This window comes from Chelonia mydas, chromosome 12, assembly GCF_015237465.2.
Source record: "Chelonia mydas isolate rCheMyd1 chromosome 12, rCheMyd1.pri.v2, whole genome shotgun sequence".
Taxonomy (NCBI): Eukaryota; Metazoa; Chordata; order Testudines; family Cheloniidae; genus Chelonia; species Chelonia mydas.
Genome location: NC_051252.2, coordinates 29,955,624 through 29,972,521, shown reverse-complemented (window position 1 = coordinate 29,972,521; position 16,898 = coordinate 29,955,624). Strand labels below are relative to the sequence as shown.

The following is a 16,898-nucleotide window of genomic DNA, read 5'->3' as shown; positions in this document are numbered from 1 at the left end:
ACCCAGGGAGAGGACTTTGGATCACATGACCTCTTTAAGGTTCTTCCCTGATTTACTATTAGACAAGGAAAAACCTGCACCTCATCTAGAATAATGGAGGGGACCTTGAGCATACTCAGTGCATCTCCTGATGTCCTTCCCTCCAGCCTGATATCTGATGTCATTCCCTAGAGTCAGAATCTGCACCTGGGAGGTAGGAGGGCTTGAGCATCCAAGCCAACATTCTGTTTTATTCAGTTCCAGTCAACAGGGGAGCAGCCCCTGAAAATGTTAGCTGATGAAGAGCCTGGGCGCTTCCCACTGAGGCTATAATGGACGGAGGAGATTACTGAGAGAGCCTGAGAGACCTGTCTTCAGCTCCAGAAGTCTAAGAGGTTAAGCACCAGTGGCTTCTTTAGAAAAATGCATTGCAATAAAAATTACATTTTTAAAAGGATCAAATAGTTCCTTATTGCTCTGTAGCCTGGTGACGACAGGCAAGGGAGATGAGAGAATGATTGTTTTTCCACTCACAGGGTTATTATCAAAAAAGGGATTGTAAAAATTGCATCTTGGGATTGCCATTTGTATCATAGAATTGCTTACATATCAAATTAGGTTTGTTTACCCTTTCTCCTTAATTACTAGCACTGCAGCACTACTTGATATCTGAAAATCTGTGCTTTTTGTGCTCCACATATCACCACCACTTAGACCCAGGAATCAGAACTCAGCTGATAATTTTGTCATCGATGTAGGAAGCAGAAGACACTTTCGTGTTTCTCTTGTGCTGCTATTTTATTGGTACGGTGCCAGGGGTTCGAGAAACAGACATTTGGAGATTGTAAAAAGCTGTCTACTTGGCACAGCATATCTCTCTTGACGCACAAGCACAGCTATTCTGGGTGGCACGCTGCAATGGGAAGAGGGAGAGTGCTAGCAGCCAAGGCTCCACCCCTTCCCACCTACATGTGGGGGGAGGAGGATACAGGAGCCCTAGAGAAGCTGCTCCCTGTGCTCTGGATGCCCCTTACTCTCCTGAGAAAGCGTGAAGAATGCACCACAATCTATCCATAAGATTGTAAGATCCTGGATTCTCTAAGTTTGTTTGTACAGCACCTAGTACAAGGGGACACTTGGGCCGTGGACACTACTGTAATAATAATAAACTACAGATAAAAACATTTATTAGTGTAAAGATATGTTTTGCAAGACACACACAGCAGGCAATGCAGTAACAAGACACTACTACTACATAATCACTTTTCTGAGCACACCTAGATACAGTTTAAATCACAGAAATCAGAGCTAGAAAGGTCTTCTAGCCCATTTCCCTACCAGTGGAGATGATTGTAAGGAGGTACCTGCTCCTCTGTATCAGATAAAAGATCTACTGCTCCCAGCTGTGTGCGGCATCTGAATTCTATCCACCATCACAATTTAAACAAATATATTGTTCAATGCTCATTTTGGTGAAACCCCCACAAGTCTTATGACAGACACAAACCTTAAGCTTTTATGTAATACTTGAGATCACACACACACAGAGCAAGGGTTCAGGATGGAAGGCAAAACTGTGGATAAAAACACTGACCTATCGTATAGTACCACTAAGACAGTACTAGTGACACTTTCCAAACGCCAATGAAAAAGAAGTGAAAAAATAAGAAAAACTTTCCATAATAGAAAGACAAAATGAAGCCAAAGGGGATGAGTTGTTACCTCTAATATACTGTACAAAAACAAAATGGACATGATTTGCATTAAGAAATTGATTCCACATTGTCTCGTGCTTTAGATGACAATGGGTGAGACTTTTGCAGATTTTACGTCCTCCAGGAAAATTTGAATTGAGCATACTTCCACTTTCTGGTTTAAAGATACAGTATATGTCTAGTCAATGGTTCAGGCTGGGTGACAGTGACATGGAATTGCAGCATTCACATCAAGTTAAGAATTGCACAGGAAAAAACGTTATGGTCCTTAACTGGCCTTCTATACTTTTTTTCTTTGGTAAAGCAAATAACATGTTAAGAACCAAGCAGCAGCAAAATCAGAATGCTTATCTCTTCTCACAGTATGAGAGTGGTTGGTACTAAAATATGGCAATGTTTCTACCATTGGTCATTATGTTTTACACACAAGAAAGTTTTAATGTAGGAAGATGTGATATGATAAGAATAGTTACACAGGATTTTTGGCAGTCAAGTAACTGGTATTGAAATTCAGTTTTGACAGTTCTCTGAATCTGAAAGGCCTGTAAGGACTCAAATGTCATCTGTCTATCCATGTGAGATTTAGCTTTGGCAATATCTCAAAAGCAAACCTACCATTCTTTCCACACGATATTTTTGCCACTACAATATTTTCCCCTCCAAAGCTGTCTAAAAGTGTGTACTCTCTTGAAAAGTACAGGATGAGGGTTATGTTACAGAACTATTTTGTAGGGTGAAAAAATCACTTTACGTTTGAATAGTCAGAACAACCAGAGTGGGCCAAAATGTGGGTTAAAGCACAATGGGTGGAATTTATCCTCAACACCTTGTACTTAGTGATTCCAAATCATACCTTAAAGTTTGCGATTAATTGATCTGTTCAATCTAAATAAAACCATCTGGAATCTTGCCTGATTATTTCAATATAAGTTATCCAATTGTTAAGTGAACTTGTCATCTTACTTAATTTCAATTTTTAAAGCCAACCACTTCACAGATAGGTCTGGAAAATAAAGGCCCCTAGCCTGTAGGACTATTTTTTAAAACATTTTTAAAAAAGAAACAGAGGGAGAGCACTGACTGAGTGCTCATTCCTGATCTCAGGCTGTCTTCCAAACCACTGGAAACCTGACAAAAGTTGCCTAAGCTGTTTTGGATATATTTTAGCTTTGGCCTTATTCAACAGTCGCAGAGGTACCAGTGTCCCATTAAAGTTGGAATTATACACTGAATTGTCCGAGATCTGTAATTAATTTTCTCTCTGTGCAAAAATAAATATTCTTTAATTGATGTAAAAATATGCACATTGGAAAAAGACAATTCAGTTCCTGTGAAAAAGCTGAATTCACCTATTGTAGTTTCTAAGTCAATCCAACTGTGATGAATTCTACCAATTGTGCTCAGCTGATAAAGACATTAAAATAACAAGAAGTTATGATATATAATCCTCTGTCTGACTACTTACACATTCTTGGATTTGAATGCTTCAGCGAAGTGCTGCACACTGTGAAGAGAAGCGAGGTCTAAGGTCATAGCTTCTACCTTGGCTTTATGCTGCAACGAGAGAAAATTAAAAAAAAAATAAAGATAAATAACAGCAAGTTTAGTTCACGGTATCATGTTACAGTAAATGTGTTATGGAACATGTCTGAATTCCCTTGTTTAACATTAGAAGCCCACAGTGAATATAAATCATGAAAATGAATGGACGAGTGTAGCATTCAATGCCAAGTGCAGTATTCTAAGTTTGCGGTTCTGCTAAACACATACACTGCATGGTATACAATTTTATATAGCCCAATAAACTGACAGCAGACAGTTTTAAGGTTAACACGATCTCTTCTTTCTCTCACCTCGCTGACATTTGTGAGGATGCAAATCATGAAATAAAAATAAAAAGTAAACAATAATTATTGTTTAAAAAGAGATGCACACATTTAATATACCATTATAGAAAAAACACACATTACATATCACACAAAATACTTTAAAACATTCATACTTTAATTCAACCTCCTCTAAAGATAAAATAGTCCTAAGGCTGTCTATAATATCCACAGCAGTAGATATAAAAGATAAAGAAAGGACAGAATTTTATACAAGTTTAGTTGGTCACAGCATCTTTAGAGGAAACTGCTCATACTTAAGGCTGCATGTTTGTTACGGAAGTCACGGATTCAGGCAGAGTCTTCTGCTGGGGCAGTCTCGGGGCACCGCACCCCCCCCCCCACACACACACCAGCTGAGTTTGGGTGTGGGAGGGGCCGGGGGGACGGGACAGGGTGAAGCGGGCTCTGGGCGGTGCTTACCTCCGGTGACATCCCCCTCGGTCAGCTACTAGGCGGAGGCATGGCCAGGGCACTGGCTTCGCAACTCCTATTGGCCGGGAACTGCGGCCAATGGGAACTGCGGTGGTGGTGCTTGTAGGTGGTGCCTGCTTCCGCCTAGCAGCTGACCGAGGGGGATGTTGCCGCTTCCAAGGAGCTCCCCCAGGTAAACACCGCTCAGACCCCGCCTCACCCGTCCCGTGCCCCAACCCCTGCCCCCTCCTGCACCCAAACTCGACTGCTGCTGGGTGAGGGGGAGGCACAGAGCCAGGTAGGGAGCCTGCTGGGCCCCCCAACCTGCCCAAGCACCGGCGGGGGGTCCCCCCCAAGCAGCCAGGCCACCCTCCCCCAGCACCTGCAGAGCACCGGGGCAGCCCCCCCCAAAAGTTTTATTCCCTGGTATTTTTAGTAAAAGTCATGGATAGGTCACAGGCCATGAATTTTTGTTTACTGCCCATGACCTATCCATGACTTTTATTAAAAATATCCATGACTAAAATGTAGCCTTACTCATACTCCTAAAGTCAACTTTTCAAACAGTGGAGGCAGAGGCAACACCACAAAAGGCTAGCCTGAACTTTCCAGCATTACCCATTGAATGGATCTCAATAAGGTTCAATTTAAAGGCCTTTGTCCACAGTTCTGTTGAACTGTTTTGACTCCATACCTCAGAACAAATGAGCTAAAACAGTTACCCAGTGGTCTAGAGTCCTTGCAGTCTATTTTCACTGTAAACCTTGAAGGCTTATGGGAATCCCATTGTCCAGACACAAGTAGATTGCAGCTCCTTCCAGCCACAGTCCTGTCCTATGAAAGAAGTCCTGTTCACCATGTGAGGGTGCATTGTACCTGCAAAATGCAGCAATGTTCCATCCCCTGGAAAGAAACTGTTGTGCCTTTAGTCTCGCCCCCCAAGCCCTATCTTAGAGTCTGGAATAATAGGCCTGGATGCCCATGATTTTTCTGCAAGTACTCCCACCCAAAGTTGTGACAAACAAGTTTTATAGATTACCACTGAGGGCATTATAACCACTCACATCTGTGCCCTTCTCACTTCTAGTGATCACAGCTGTCTCTCACAGCTCCTGATTCCACCCCCCATATGATTATCTAACCAGGTTTGAACATGCTTTCAAAGAACTGTGACACTTTTCCATGTCTTCTCCCCGACCACCACCACCCTCATTTGGTTAGGTGGATCAGTAAGAAAGAAATTTGTGTGACATTTCACTTAATGCCCAACCATTCTCCTACAAATCAGTATAATTGTAACGTGCAGGTTGGACATTAGCATGAGTTGAAGAAGGGAGGGGGCGGAGAAGGAAGAAGCCTCAAACATGGCAGTAGAGTGTAGTAAACTGAAGTATTTGAGGTTGGGATTTTAAGATAGTGTAAACCCTGCAGGTGGCCCTGCTGAGCGATGGGCTTTACTGCAGTCAAGAAATAATAAAGTGGGCATATTTGGAGAAACAAAGCATAGGTGGTGTGGAGGGACCAGTCAGCTCTGGGAGAAGCAGATTTGGCTGCTTCCAATGTCTTCATAACCTCAGTGATGCTTCTCTCTTTTCCTCTTTCTTCTACTTTGTTGACATCCAATTATATTGCAGGTGAGGATTAACTGAAATGTCACTCATACTCCTTTCTTTCTACTCCAGCTGATCTTAAATTGACAGCGAAATAAATATAACTAAAATTTCAGCAGACTTAATTCCCATAAGGAAACATGAAGTCATGGTGCTTTGAAAGGGCTAAAAACAACTTTCTCCAAAACAGTCTTGCCACCCCCACAAGCTGCACATCACTAAAAAGCTGGAATTAATTTTGTCCCACAGGAAAATACTTTCTTTTGCTCAAAGTTCAGAGAGGCCAGCAAGACAATTCTGGCTAGCCTGGTGCAGTATTCCTCAACTGCAGCTCCTCTTCAGCTTTGCAGTGTTAAGCTGTTTATTTAATAGTGTTTTTTTTAATTATTGTTGTTATATTTCTAAAACATTCTGCAGTCTTTTCCAAGGGGAAAAGAACAAAAATGCTACAAACACAAGGACAATAGGGGGTCAAAACATCAAGTAGTTCAACAGGCTAAACCACAAGCCGTTAGTTACTATGCTCTTGGCGACAGTGATTCAAGTCCCCACACTATTACTCAGGTAATACTTTCGCTCTTGGTGTCAAATTTCAAGTTTCTGCCACTAACTACAAGAATGAAGAGGAAGTGCCTCCAATATTGTGAGTCCAAAGGAAAAACATGTGGTACCTCCAATATACTTTCACAAGTAGAAATTCACTGGAGTATTAGGCCAGATTTGTGGATGGATTTACTATAGGTGTAAAATGGGCAGTTTAAAAAGCATGAACAACATATTAAATAACATAAATAGCCAATTGTTATACTTGGATAGCAAATGCAAGCTACAAGTATGGATTTCTTGAGCTTTGTCAGTTCATCCAATGAACTGGGACCATCATCTCTGTCAGTATAACCAACAGCCCTGTATTTCAAAAAGTTAAACTTATCTTTTCTTTTGCTGCTTTTTTAAGTTTGTCAGACACGAGGTTAGAGAGAATATCAATGAAAACATTTCTTGAGTAATTCAAGGAGGGATCCCCAAAATGTCCTCCATGGAAAAAAACATGTTCAAGTGCACATGAAAGGTGAAAATTACACAAGACAAAGAAATTCACTTACATTTTTCCAGGATGGCTGCTGCTATTCCTGCTGTAATTCTGCAGTTGGCACAGAGGATCATAAGACCCTGGGCATCAAATTGAATACACCACAGGAGAGGGTAAACTGTGGCAGCATCCCATTTAGGATAAGAGACACATTTTTTAAAAAGCACAATAAACCCTTCCTTGTCTGGAGGTTTTAGTTTAAGGGGGAAAATACTTCTTCCTGAATTACCAAACGGACCGATAATGGAATAAGCTCAAACAATTTAGTATTACATCCCTGAGAGTCACTTACTCAATAGTGTTCACATTAAAAAATCTCAGCTCTCATCAATGTACTGTATAATCAAAACAAACTATGATTAAAATAATGTTCCTCTGACATCTTCCCTTTCCCAATTTCTTTTGGCTTCTCCTCACCACTGCTGCCCTATGAAATAGGTTACTTGGTGTGATTGTGACACCAGAGATCAGCCTTCTTTCAATACCCTCCTTACAATTTTCTCCTCACTTTGTTTGCATTCAATTATCCTGCATAAAGTGCCTTTGTTCATTTACAAAAAAATGTTTTTATTTATCTCAAAATATTTCCAGTGTTATGTACCAGGAGAAATGGAAACAAATAACAACCAATGCACACACACAAGATCAGAAAAGTACACTTGGACATAAACAGGCAAACAACTGATTATCATATGGCTTGGAACTGCGTGGGTTTTCTTCAAGCAGTGATTGACAAAGAAATGAATCTTGTACCATTATTGTGGCCTTTGGCAAGCTACTTCACTTTTCTATCTCAGCTTCTCCGCTGTAAAATTTAGATACCAATACTTACCTACTTCCCAGAGGTACTGTGAACATTGCTTAAGGTTTGTATCATAGCTTCCAGGTGTGAAGCACTAGGCAAGTGCTAAGTATTGCAAGCCTTAAACTCATTTTTTCTTAATCATATAAAATATAACATTGAAAAACTGTAAATAAGACTCACACTTACATTACCAGGTCCTAATAATGTAATAATATCAGCAACAACCATTGATGTGTGTAGCCTTGTTATACAGTAGCTCAGCATTACCTCTGTCATCATGTTTTCCTGCTATCTCTCTATATACACATGTAGCATGCAAGTGTAGCAGTATTTATACAGGTACTAAAAGAAAACATTTTTGCTAAAAGGTATCATTACTATAAATGTAACATACCGTCAGAACTGATTGTTAATGGCATCGTGCAAATTCTGACCTAATGTTCATAATTTTATTATGCTGATGTCTCTCACCATTCCACTTTACATATTTTAGTACTGAATTATGCCTCATTTTATGTTGTAAAAATCTTAAATGGGACTTGTCACTTTCACAATTGCAAGAGACACAGGAGCTTCACGCTGACATCATAACATTAATTCACTAAAGCAGAGAAGAAAGCTGCAGAAAACATTTTTATTTAATTTGTCAATAAAAATATGACATTAATGTTCCCTCCACTACTTAATTTTAAATTAAATAATATTAAAGAGGGACTGGACAGCAGATTGGATTTGGAATAGTTTATAGAGCTTTTCACCTCTAAATCACAAGTTTATTATCCTCTGGTAGCTATTCAATGGATTATACCAAATGAGCTGGTGCCCTAAATACAGTTTCCGGTGGACAGATGTCCACTGATCACATCACAAAAAACAAAACAAAAACAAAACCTTTCACAAATCCGACCTTTTGTGTCCATCTCAGTAAACAGGCCATAGACTGAATGGTGCATGATGACTTGCAATCCATTCACCATAAAAACATGGTGGTGGTGCTTCTACTGTCTCTCTGACAACTCTAATTAAAAGGATGTGAGTTAAGTGTCAACTGAGACAATGATTTGGAGGTGAGGATTTTTGACCCTTAGGCAGTGCATTGAGATAGCTAATTTATACTTTAGTTAGGCCACCACACAGAAAACTGATGCTAGCAACTTTTTCCCAGTACTATCTTGGCCCATATTTAAGTCAACAGCCAAGAGAGGAAAGGCTCAATGGCCCATTAAAAATTATCTTAGCCAAACAGTTTCTCTAAAATACACAATGAAAAAACATTTTGAAAATATGCACAGAAATTCTTTCCCTTCTTATATCCCAATAGCAAGGAAGAAAGAGTCTTACCTTACACTAGATCAGTGATTCCCAAACTTGTACCGCCGCATGTGCAGGGAAAGCCCCTGGCGGGCTGGGCCGGTTTCTTTACCTGCCGCGTCCGCAGGTTCGGCCGATCGCGGCTCCCACTGGCCGCGGTTCACTGCTCCAGGCCAATGGGAGCTACTGGAAGTGGCGCGGGCAAGGGACATACTGGCCGCCGCTTCCCGCAGCCCCCACTGGCCTGGAGCAACGAACCGTGGCCAGTGGGAGCCGTGATCGGCCGAACCTGCGGATGCAGCAGGTAAACAAAGTGGCCCAGCCTGACAGGGACTTTCCCTGCACAAGCAGCAGAACAAGTTGGGAACCACTGCGCTAGATGGTTTTATGCATAGGTTTTTAAAATATTTTCAAGTATTTGTAAATAATTGTTTGGCTGATTTGAAGAGAAATTGCACTGGATAACAATTTAGTTTTGTATGTAACCTACTTGCCATGAAGAGCAAAACTATTAAAAATGCTCAGAATGTAATTGGAACTATTTTACATTCAAGACAGAAAAATGCTTATCAGGCCGGAAACTAAAAAGAGTGAAAACACTAAGAAAACTGGCAATTTCACTATATGCAATGTATTCGGGTTACAGCTTAAAAACTGTTTTAAAATGAACACAACCTGGTACAGCAGTTTGGCAGTAAACATGATTGTGCATTTATGTGTTGGTATTGAAGGAGCCTTTTTTCATAGTGAATTTTTCATTCTAATGTAAGTGATGATTTACGTTAAATATAGGTAAAGCATGGTTACATTTTCCTGAAGGATTGCAAGGAAGTGAAGAGCAATACAATAAGTTGAAGCATAAAAGCTTTCTCTGTCATAATATTTATTATAATGGCATATCAAATAGCTGAAATAAATAATGGATGACTAAAGGTAAATTCACATGATAAAGAATACTTCAGCAAACACCATTACTTCTGACTGCTCTAGTTTTATACACAGTTGAAGCTTCTTAATAAACATGCTGTAGCCCCTATATCTCATGTAAGTACTGAAAAAAATTGAAGATATACTTAAAAGGCAACATAGTGGTCATCAGCTAGTTTACTATATAATTATACTCTCAGAGGGTACTGTCTATATACTTTATACATTTAAAAGCAGTACATCACTAAAAATATCAGACTTTTTGAGGAGACGATAAAAGAAAAATAGAATGTATTTCAGATTAATAAAGAAAAATCCAGATGGCAACCCCTCTCCTGCCTGAGGATATAGGTAGTTCTGAGGGGCCAACACATATATCTGTGCGAACAAACAAAAACCCATCACATGCTGTGCAGATGGACTGAGAAATAGACAATGTTTAAGAATAAGAGACTTGTAAGAGAAAACCAAAGAAAGGTCTGTAAAGTTATCATCAAGTATTTAAAGTAGCTAAATCTATAAGACCCAAAATATAACCTCTTTGTGACAAGGAAAAACTAAATAAATTCAAATTTCCATCTTGACAAAGCAGACAAAGCTATAAGCATGTCTGACAATTTGACATGAGTTGTGACAGTTAACAGTGTCCAACAATAGATACTACTGATGGAAGAACAAAACAAGTAAGAGGCTTTCATTCTGGTTTAAGACTGTGAATATTGCTGTACCTAATGTACACAGCATATGGCATTTGGTGCAAAAATATATTTAGGTAATGCTAGCTTTATATTGTCATGCATGTACTTTGAGTGCTATGAAGTTACCTCTCATGTAGCTGAATGGGACAAATGAATCACTGCCTTAAGTATAACCTAAGAAATATATCGGATGTTTAAAGAATAGGTCCGTGCACTACATTTGAGATAACATATTGATGTCCATTAGAAGCCATTGTGAATGGAATAAATTTATAGTCATTTTTTCCTTTCTACCTCAGCAATTTCTGTAAAATACATTTCCTATTTGCACTTTAACTTTAACATTTTGATTAATTATTTTGTTAACTCCTTAAAGGTGACCTGCAAGGAAACATTAATTACATTTACTTGTTTGCTCCCTTTTCTGATTATTTCTGATATATGAAGACCTTGAAAGGGATTCTGTTTGTTTTGTTGAAGGGGAATGGTCCGTACTCCCTCCCCTTTTATTTTTAACCATTAGAAATTCTAGTCTTCCCTGTTTTTTCCTGGAAGAGTTGATGGATGAATGGACAGAATTATGATATCAGATATGCCATGAAAGTTCAACCTGATTAACTAGGCACGGCAGTGATTTCAATTCAGACTGTTTAATTTTTTCCTCTTTGTTTTTCTTAAAATCTATTTATGCCAAATCCGTAATTAAATGGTTAAGAGAGAAACTATATTTGTTAATGATTCAGTATTACTGCCCCTTCGAATGAAGTCTTAGAAAGCTCATAATCCACATCTAAGACCTCCAACCAGGTTTCCAGCAAAACAATGAAATACCAGGCTTGGCATTCTGGAGATTTCCAAGTAATGAACAAGGAAATTTTTTGTTTAAAATATAAAAAGAGTTCAAGCTTCTTTATAGATCACAAGGAAAGCACACAGCTCCATATCTCCCCTTTTTAGGTGACTTTTAAGAGCCATACCATAATATCATTATGAATGATTTTTATATCAAAATACATAAGAGACTTTTTCCAATGCTGAATCCCAAAACTCAAGGGATTCACAGAACAGGAAGCAAAATCCTATTCCTCTAGGCTTAAAATATTGGGAAATGTTAAAATACTGGTACTTGATGGTATTTTATTGTTACTTTAATTTATGTATTTATTTTGGGCAGGAGAGTCAGCACTTCCTGCATTCATTTTCCCTGGTCCTGTCAAATGTGATTTCATGCTTGAAGAGAGCTTTCCTGAAACCTGATATTGGTGCAAAGATACACACTTGTACGCACAGCTGGGGACCTTTCTGTCTGCGGTGATTAAACCCTAATTTTCCTCCCAAAGGGAGAGCCTCTGAAATGGAAACTGATTGCCAGGTTATCCACTCTTGATAAAGCTAAGGTTTGTGCTATATAGGGCATACAGACCTGAGGGCTATGATTAGCATAGCATTCTTTTAGGACTACTGGTCATCCTTGAATCTCTACCTTCTCATGTCGTCTGGATTTTTAGCTGGTACCTTTCACCTACCCCTTCTCAGGGGAAACGAAGGTATGAGATGATTGACAAAACCCAGAGAATAAAGGACACCTTAGTTCTCAGAAGTACTGGGTTTACAATGGCGCCAATGGTGCCAGGCCCACACTGGGAAGGGGCCCATTACAGACCCATCTAACTCGTCCACGTAGCCAAGTTTAGCCCCTCGCCCAGGGCGGTCCAGCGTCTAGGCCTTGCTGTGTCTAGGCCTTGCTCACCACAGGCTCCCAGCTCACCTAACGGGGCTCGCCGCCCAACAGCCAGGCTCCGCCATGCAGGCTGGGCAGTGCTGCTGGCTGCATGGCCGGTGAGCAGAGTCAGGCCAGGTGGGCTGCAGGGCCAGTAAGCATAGCCAGGCCAGGCGGGCTCTTGTGGGGGGTCGCATCCCAGGGATCTGCTCCACTCCCCAGCATAGCTGCAAGCAGTCTCTGCTGCCCACTACCTGTGGGGCCCCGCCTGCCTCCCCAGGGCCGAGCCACTCGCGACTGGTGCAGAGGCAGGGCCAGTCTCGGCCAGTGCGGGGATGGGGTCAGCATGGGAGGCTCAGCTGGGCCCTGCCGGAGCTTGGCCTGGGCAGGCCTCACTCCCACTCCTGCCTGGGTGATTGTGCTGATCCCAATGGGCCAGAGCGATCCCCGCCTCAGGACTGGCCCCAGCTGCGCTGCCTGCTCAGCCCAGTGGACACAGTCACCTCCCAGAGGGGTCGGTGAGTGCAGACAGGGGCAGGGCAGTGGGTCTCTGGGCAGTGGGGGGGGTGGAGGGGGCGCACTGGGCAGTGGGGGGGGGCTGTGGGTGGGGGAGAGGTTTGTGTGTTTTGGGGCACCGGGCACAGAGATGTGGGGGAGTGATGCTGGCCAGTGGGAGGTGGGGGAAGTCTGTGTGTGTTGGGATGCTGGGCAGGAGGGGGTCCGTGGGGAGGCATTAGGCAATGGGGGGATCTGTTTTTTGGGGGGGTGCTGCGTGGGCCAGATTGTGCAGGGTGCTGTGAAGCTGTTACGGAGTTGTGTGGGGCAGGTGGTTGCTGGGCATGGGGTGGGGCCTGGGGTGAGGGGTTTTCGGTGCAGGAGGAGGCTCTAGGCTGGGGCTGAGGGGTTTGGAGTGTGGGAAGGGACCCTGGGCTGAGGCAGGGGATTGGGGTGTGGGAGGGGGTATGGGCTCCAGAAATAAGGGGTTCGGGGTGCAGGAGGGGGCTCTGGGCTCAGGCAGGGGGTGAGGGTTCTGGCTGGGGGTATGGGTGCTGGGGCTGAGGGATTTGGGGTGCAGGGGGCTCTGGGATGGGGCCGAGGGGTCCAGACTGCAGGAGGGGGCTCAGATCCAGGCCAGGGGGTTGGGGAGAGGGTGCAAGCTGTGGGAGAGAGTTTGGGTATGGGAGGGGGCTCAGGGCTGGGGCAGGGGTGAGGGAGGGGGTCAGGGTGCAGCCTCCAGTCAGCGCTTACCTCAGGCAGCTCCCAGGAAGCGGCATCATGTCCCTCTGGCTCCTAGGTGGCCAGGGGGCTTTGCGTGCTGCCCCCATCCGCAGGTGCCACCCCACAGCTCCCACTGGCTGTGGTTCCTGGCCAGTGGGAGCTGCAGAGCCCCTGTGGCTGTCCCTATGCCTAGGAGCCGGAGGGACATGCCAGCCGCTTCCTGGGAGCCGCATAGAGCTGGGCAGAGAGCCTGCCAGCCCCGCGCCAATCAGACTTTTAACAGCCCAATTAGCAGTGCTGACTGGAGCCGCCAGGGGAAACGAAGGTATGAGGTGATTGACAAATCATCCCTTTTCAACTGGGTGTTCTGTTCGAAAACTGGACACCTGGCAACCCTATTGAGGGGGTGCTGGCAGTGCAGGGCTGGGCAGGCCACTGTGCGTCTGGTAGCTGCTAGTTTGTAAACAGTAGGGTGACCAGACAGCAACTGTGAAAAATCAGGACATGTGGGGGGGGAGTAATAGGCTCCTATATAAGACAAAGCCTCAAATATCGGGACTGTCCCTATAAAATCGGAACATCTGGACACCCTAGTAAACAGTGCCCTCGCGCTGACCCCTCCGACCCCCTGTACCATGCCCCATTGCCCCCGGGGGGCCCAGTAATATGTTTGGCACCAGGCCAACAAAAGGTTAATCCGGCCCTGGTTCTCAGTCTTTTTAACCTAACCTATGCCTTATATCAGAATAGGTCCACTCCACAAAACTGAAGTCCCTCAAACTGTGCCTCTACTTTTTCCCCAGGCACTGTGCTAGAGTGGATATCTGAAAAGGATAGTCTCAGATTACTAGGTTAATTCCCTACATATGGGAAAGGAAATTCCAGAACTAGGTGACTGGTGACAGGTTACCCTATCAGAAGGTAATCAGAGTCTGAATGAAGACAGGGAAGTTTGGGTTCTGCCTTTGATTTTAAAGTAAACAATAAAGAAGGCAACTGGTGAGTTGTGTGTATTCTATAGCCTCTGTTGGTGACTGAAAGAACCTTGCAAAAAAATCTGGTATGAAGGATTTAATTCCTATCATTAGACTGTTATAAAGCACTAAGGTATTCTGTCTATCTACAGTCTTTTCTACAAGTCTTTTGCTTTTCCTCTCCTGACTTGTTTGAGTTTACCAGCAATTAAAACCTACCACAGATCACCTTAGCCCTCACCCTTTGCTTAGGTGACCACAACCTGCATGCACATTTCATCAATCTTTGTGCTGTAGCTGGCCCTAAATTCCCAAGTTGTGCAGATTACTATTGCAAATCACCCACCGGTGTTTTAAACCTTATTATGTAACTGTGGACATATTTTCCATGTGTGCACAATATACTAATTAATTTCCCTTTGGCTGCTCAATATGTGGGTTTCTGAAACAATCATTTCGTTAAATCATCATAAATGGCTCCCACTGCCATGAACAATGCCTTTTCACTATACAGCACTTAAAGTAGTATGATTTTATAACTTGTCAAGTTTTCTGAAAATGATGCTATACTGTACATAAATTTTAAAAAACTGATGGAGGAGGAAGGTGAACATTGTCCACCCTCATCAGGAAAGCATGGTCTATCTATGTTTCTTTTTATTTAATCAAACTTTCTGGACAACTGCAAACTGTAGCACAGCTATCCTAAAATGATGCTCTACCATTTTTTTTTTAAAATTCCTCAAGCACTAGGAAGGAAAAAACCCACCCACTAAACCAGAATTTCAGAGGACTGCAATTTTCAGGCTCCAGAGGTTTGACTTGTGCTGTATGAATGTGATTGTGTTGCCTGTAGTTCACATCTATTTTAATCCCAAGAAATAAAATGGATTTTATAAAAGTAGATTCATAGATTCCCAAGCCAGAAGGGACCATTGTGATAATCTTGTCTGACCTCCTTTTATAACACAGGCCATAGAACTTTCCAAAATAATTCCAAGGGAATATCTTTTAGCAAAACATTTTTTAAATGGTCAGTGATGGCAAGTGCACCATTACCCTTGCTAAGCTGTTCCAATGGTTAATTACTCTCACTGTTAAAAATGTACACCTTGTTTCTAGTCTGAATTTGTCTAGGTTGAACTTCCAGCCATTGGAACATGTTATAACTGTCTCTGGTGGATTGAAGAGCCCATTTTCATATATTTGTTCCCATGTAGGTACTTATAGAGAGTGTAATCAAGTCACCCTTTACCCTTCTCTTTGTTAAGATAAATAGATTAAGCCCCTTAGTCTATCACTGTAAATCGCATTTTCTAATCCTTCAGTCATTTTCATGGCTCTTCTCTAAACCCTCTCCAATTTATCAACATCTGTCTTGAATCATGGACACCAGAACTAGACAAAGTATGCCAGCAGCAGTTGCGCCAGTGTCAAATACAGAGGTAAAATAACCTTCTACTCAAGAGTCCCTTGTATATCCATCCAAGGATTGCATTAGCCCTTTTGCCCACAGCATCACACTGGGAGCTCGTGTTCAGCTGATTATCCACCACGACCACCAAATCTTTTTTCAGAATCACTGTCCCCACAACAGAGTCCTCCATCCTGTAAGTATAGCTTACATTCTTTGTTCTCAGATGTCAACATTTAAATTTAGCTTTATTAAACACATAGTTTGCTTGCACCCAGTTTACCAAGAAATCCAGATTGCTCTGTATCAGTGACCTGTCCTCTTGATTATTTATCATTCCCTCAATTTTTGTGTCATTTTCAAACTTTATCAGTGATGATTTTATGTTTTCTTGCAGATCATTGATAAAAATGTTAAATAGCATAGAAGCAAGAACCAGTCCCTGCAGGACCCCACTTGAAATACACCCATTCGATGATGATTCCCCATTTTAAGACCTATCAGTGATACAGTTTATTTCAATACTATGACAGATTTGCAGTAGGATTCACAATTTGTTCATTTCTGAATGCTCTTGAACTGTTGGTAGTTATTTGAGAATCTACTGTTTTTCTCACCCCGCCATTCCCCAGATCTAGATAATATTTTTCCAAGAGATTCTTTTGAGATTCTCCTAGGGAATCTGAAAGAATCCTAGCAATATGTTTTGTATGTGGCTTACTTTTCTAATAAACATATCTATTTTGGTTACAGAACAATAAAGCTTGCCTGAGAATATGTAATAGAACTTTTAGCGTCCTATTCAAATACTTCAATTTCTTCAAATTCTGAAAGACTAAGTTGATGGCATATTATATATATTTCCAAAAAACAACAATGAAAGGTCTGATTTCAGATGACCTAGAAAGAACAGACCCTTTTTGTTTACTTTTGAAATCTTGATCAAATCCAAATTGAGGTCCTAAGATTAAATAAATTTGACACTCTCAACTAAAGCCTTAGTAGATGGAAGACAAGCTTGCAAAGTCAGGACATTTAATTACCTCTATCTATTGGTTGCTGGTCACATCTGGACTGGAAAGACATATGGTATAAGATTTAAGGGGAAATAAATATTCTCAATTAATGTTCGAAAAC

At 41.9% G+C, this 16,898-nt stretch overlaps 1 protein-coding gene across 16 annotated transcripts in view; it reads right to left on the bottom strand.

Moving 5' to 3' along the window:
• Positions 1 to 16,898, bottom strand: part of WWOX (WW domain containing oxidoreductase) — a 675,021-nt gene that overhangs the window by 516,815 nt on the left and 141,308 nt on the right. For 15 of the 16 annotated variants that reach the window (XR_006285091.1, XR_005222210.2, XM_037877517.2 and 12 more), the window contains exon 6: positions 3,160 to 3,248. Coding sequence is in view for 13 of the 16 variants with exons in the window: in XM_037877517.2 (XP_037733445.2) it covers positions 3,160 to 3,248 (89 nt within the window). In the remaining 3 variants the exon portion in view is untranslated. Of the gene's footprint in view, positions 1 to 3,159; positions 3,249 to 16,898 lie in introns of those variants that run through there. The other variant, XM_037877524.2, reaches the window with a different exon arrangement.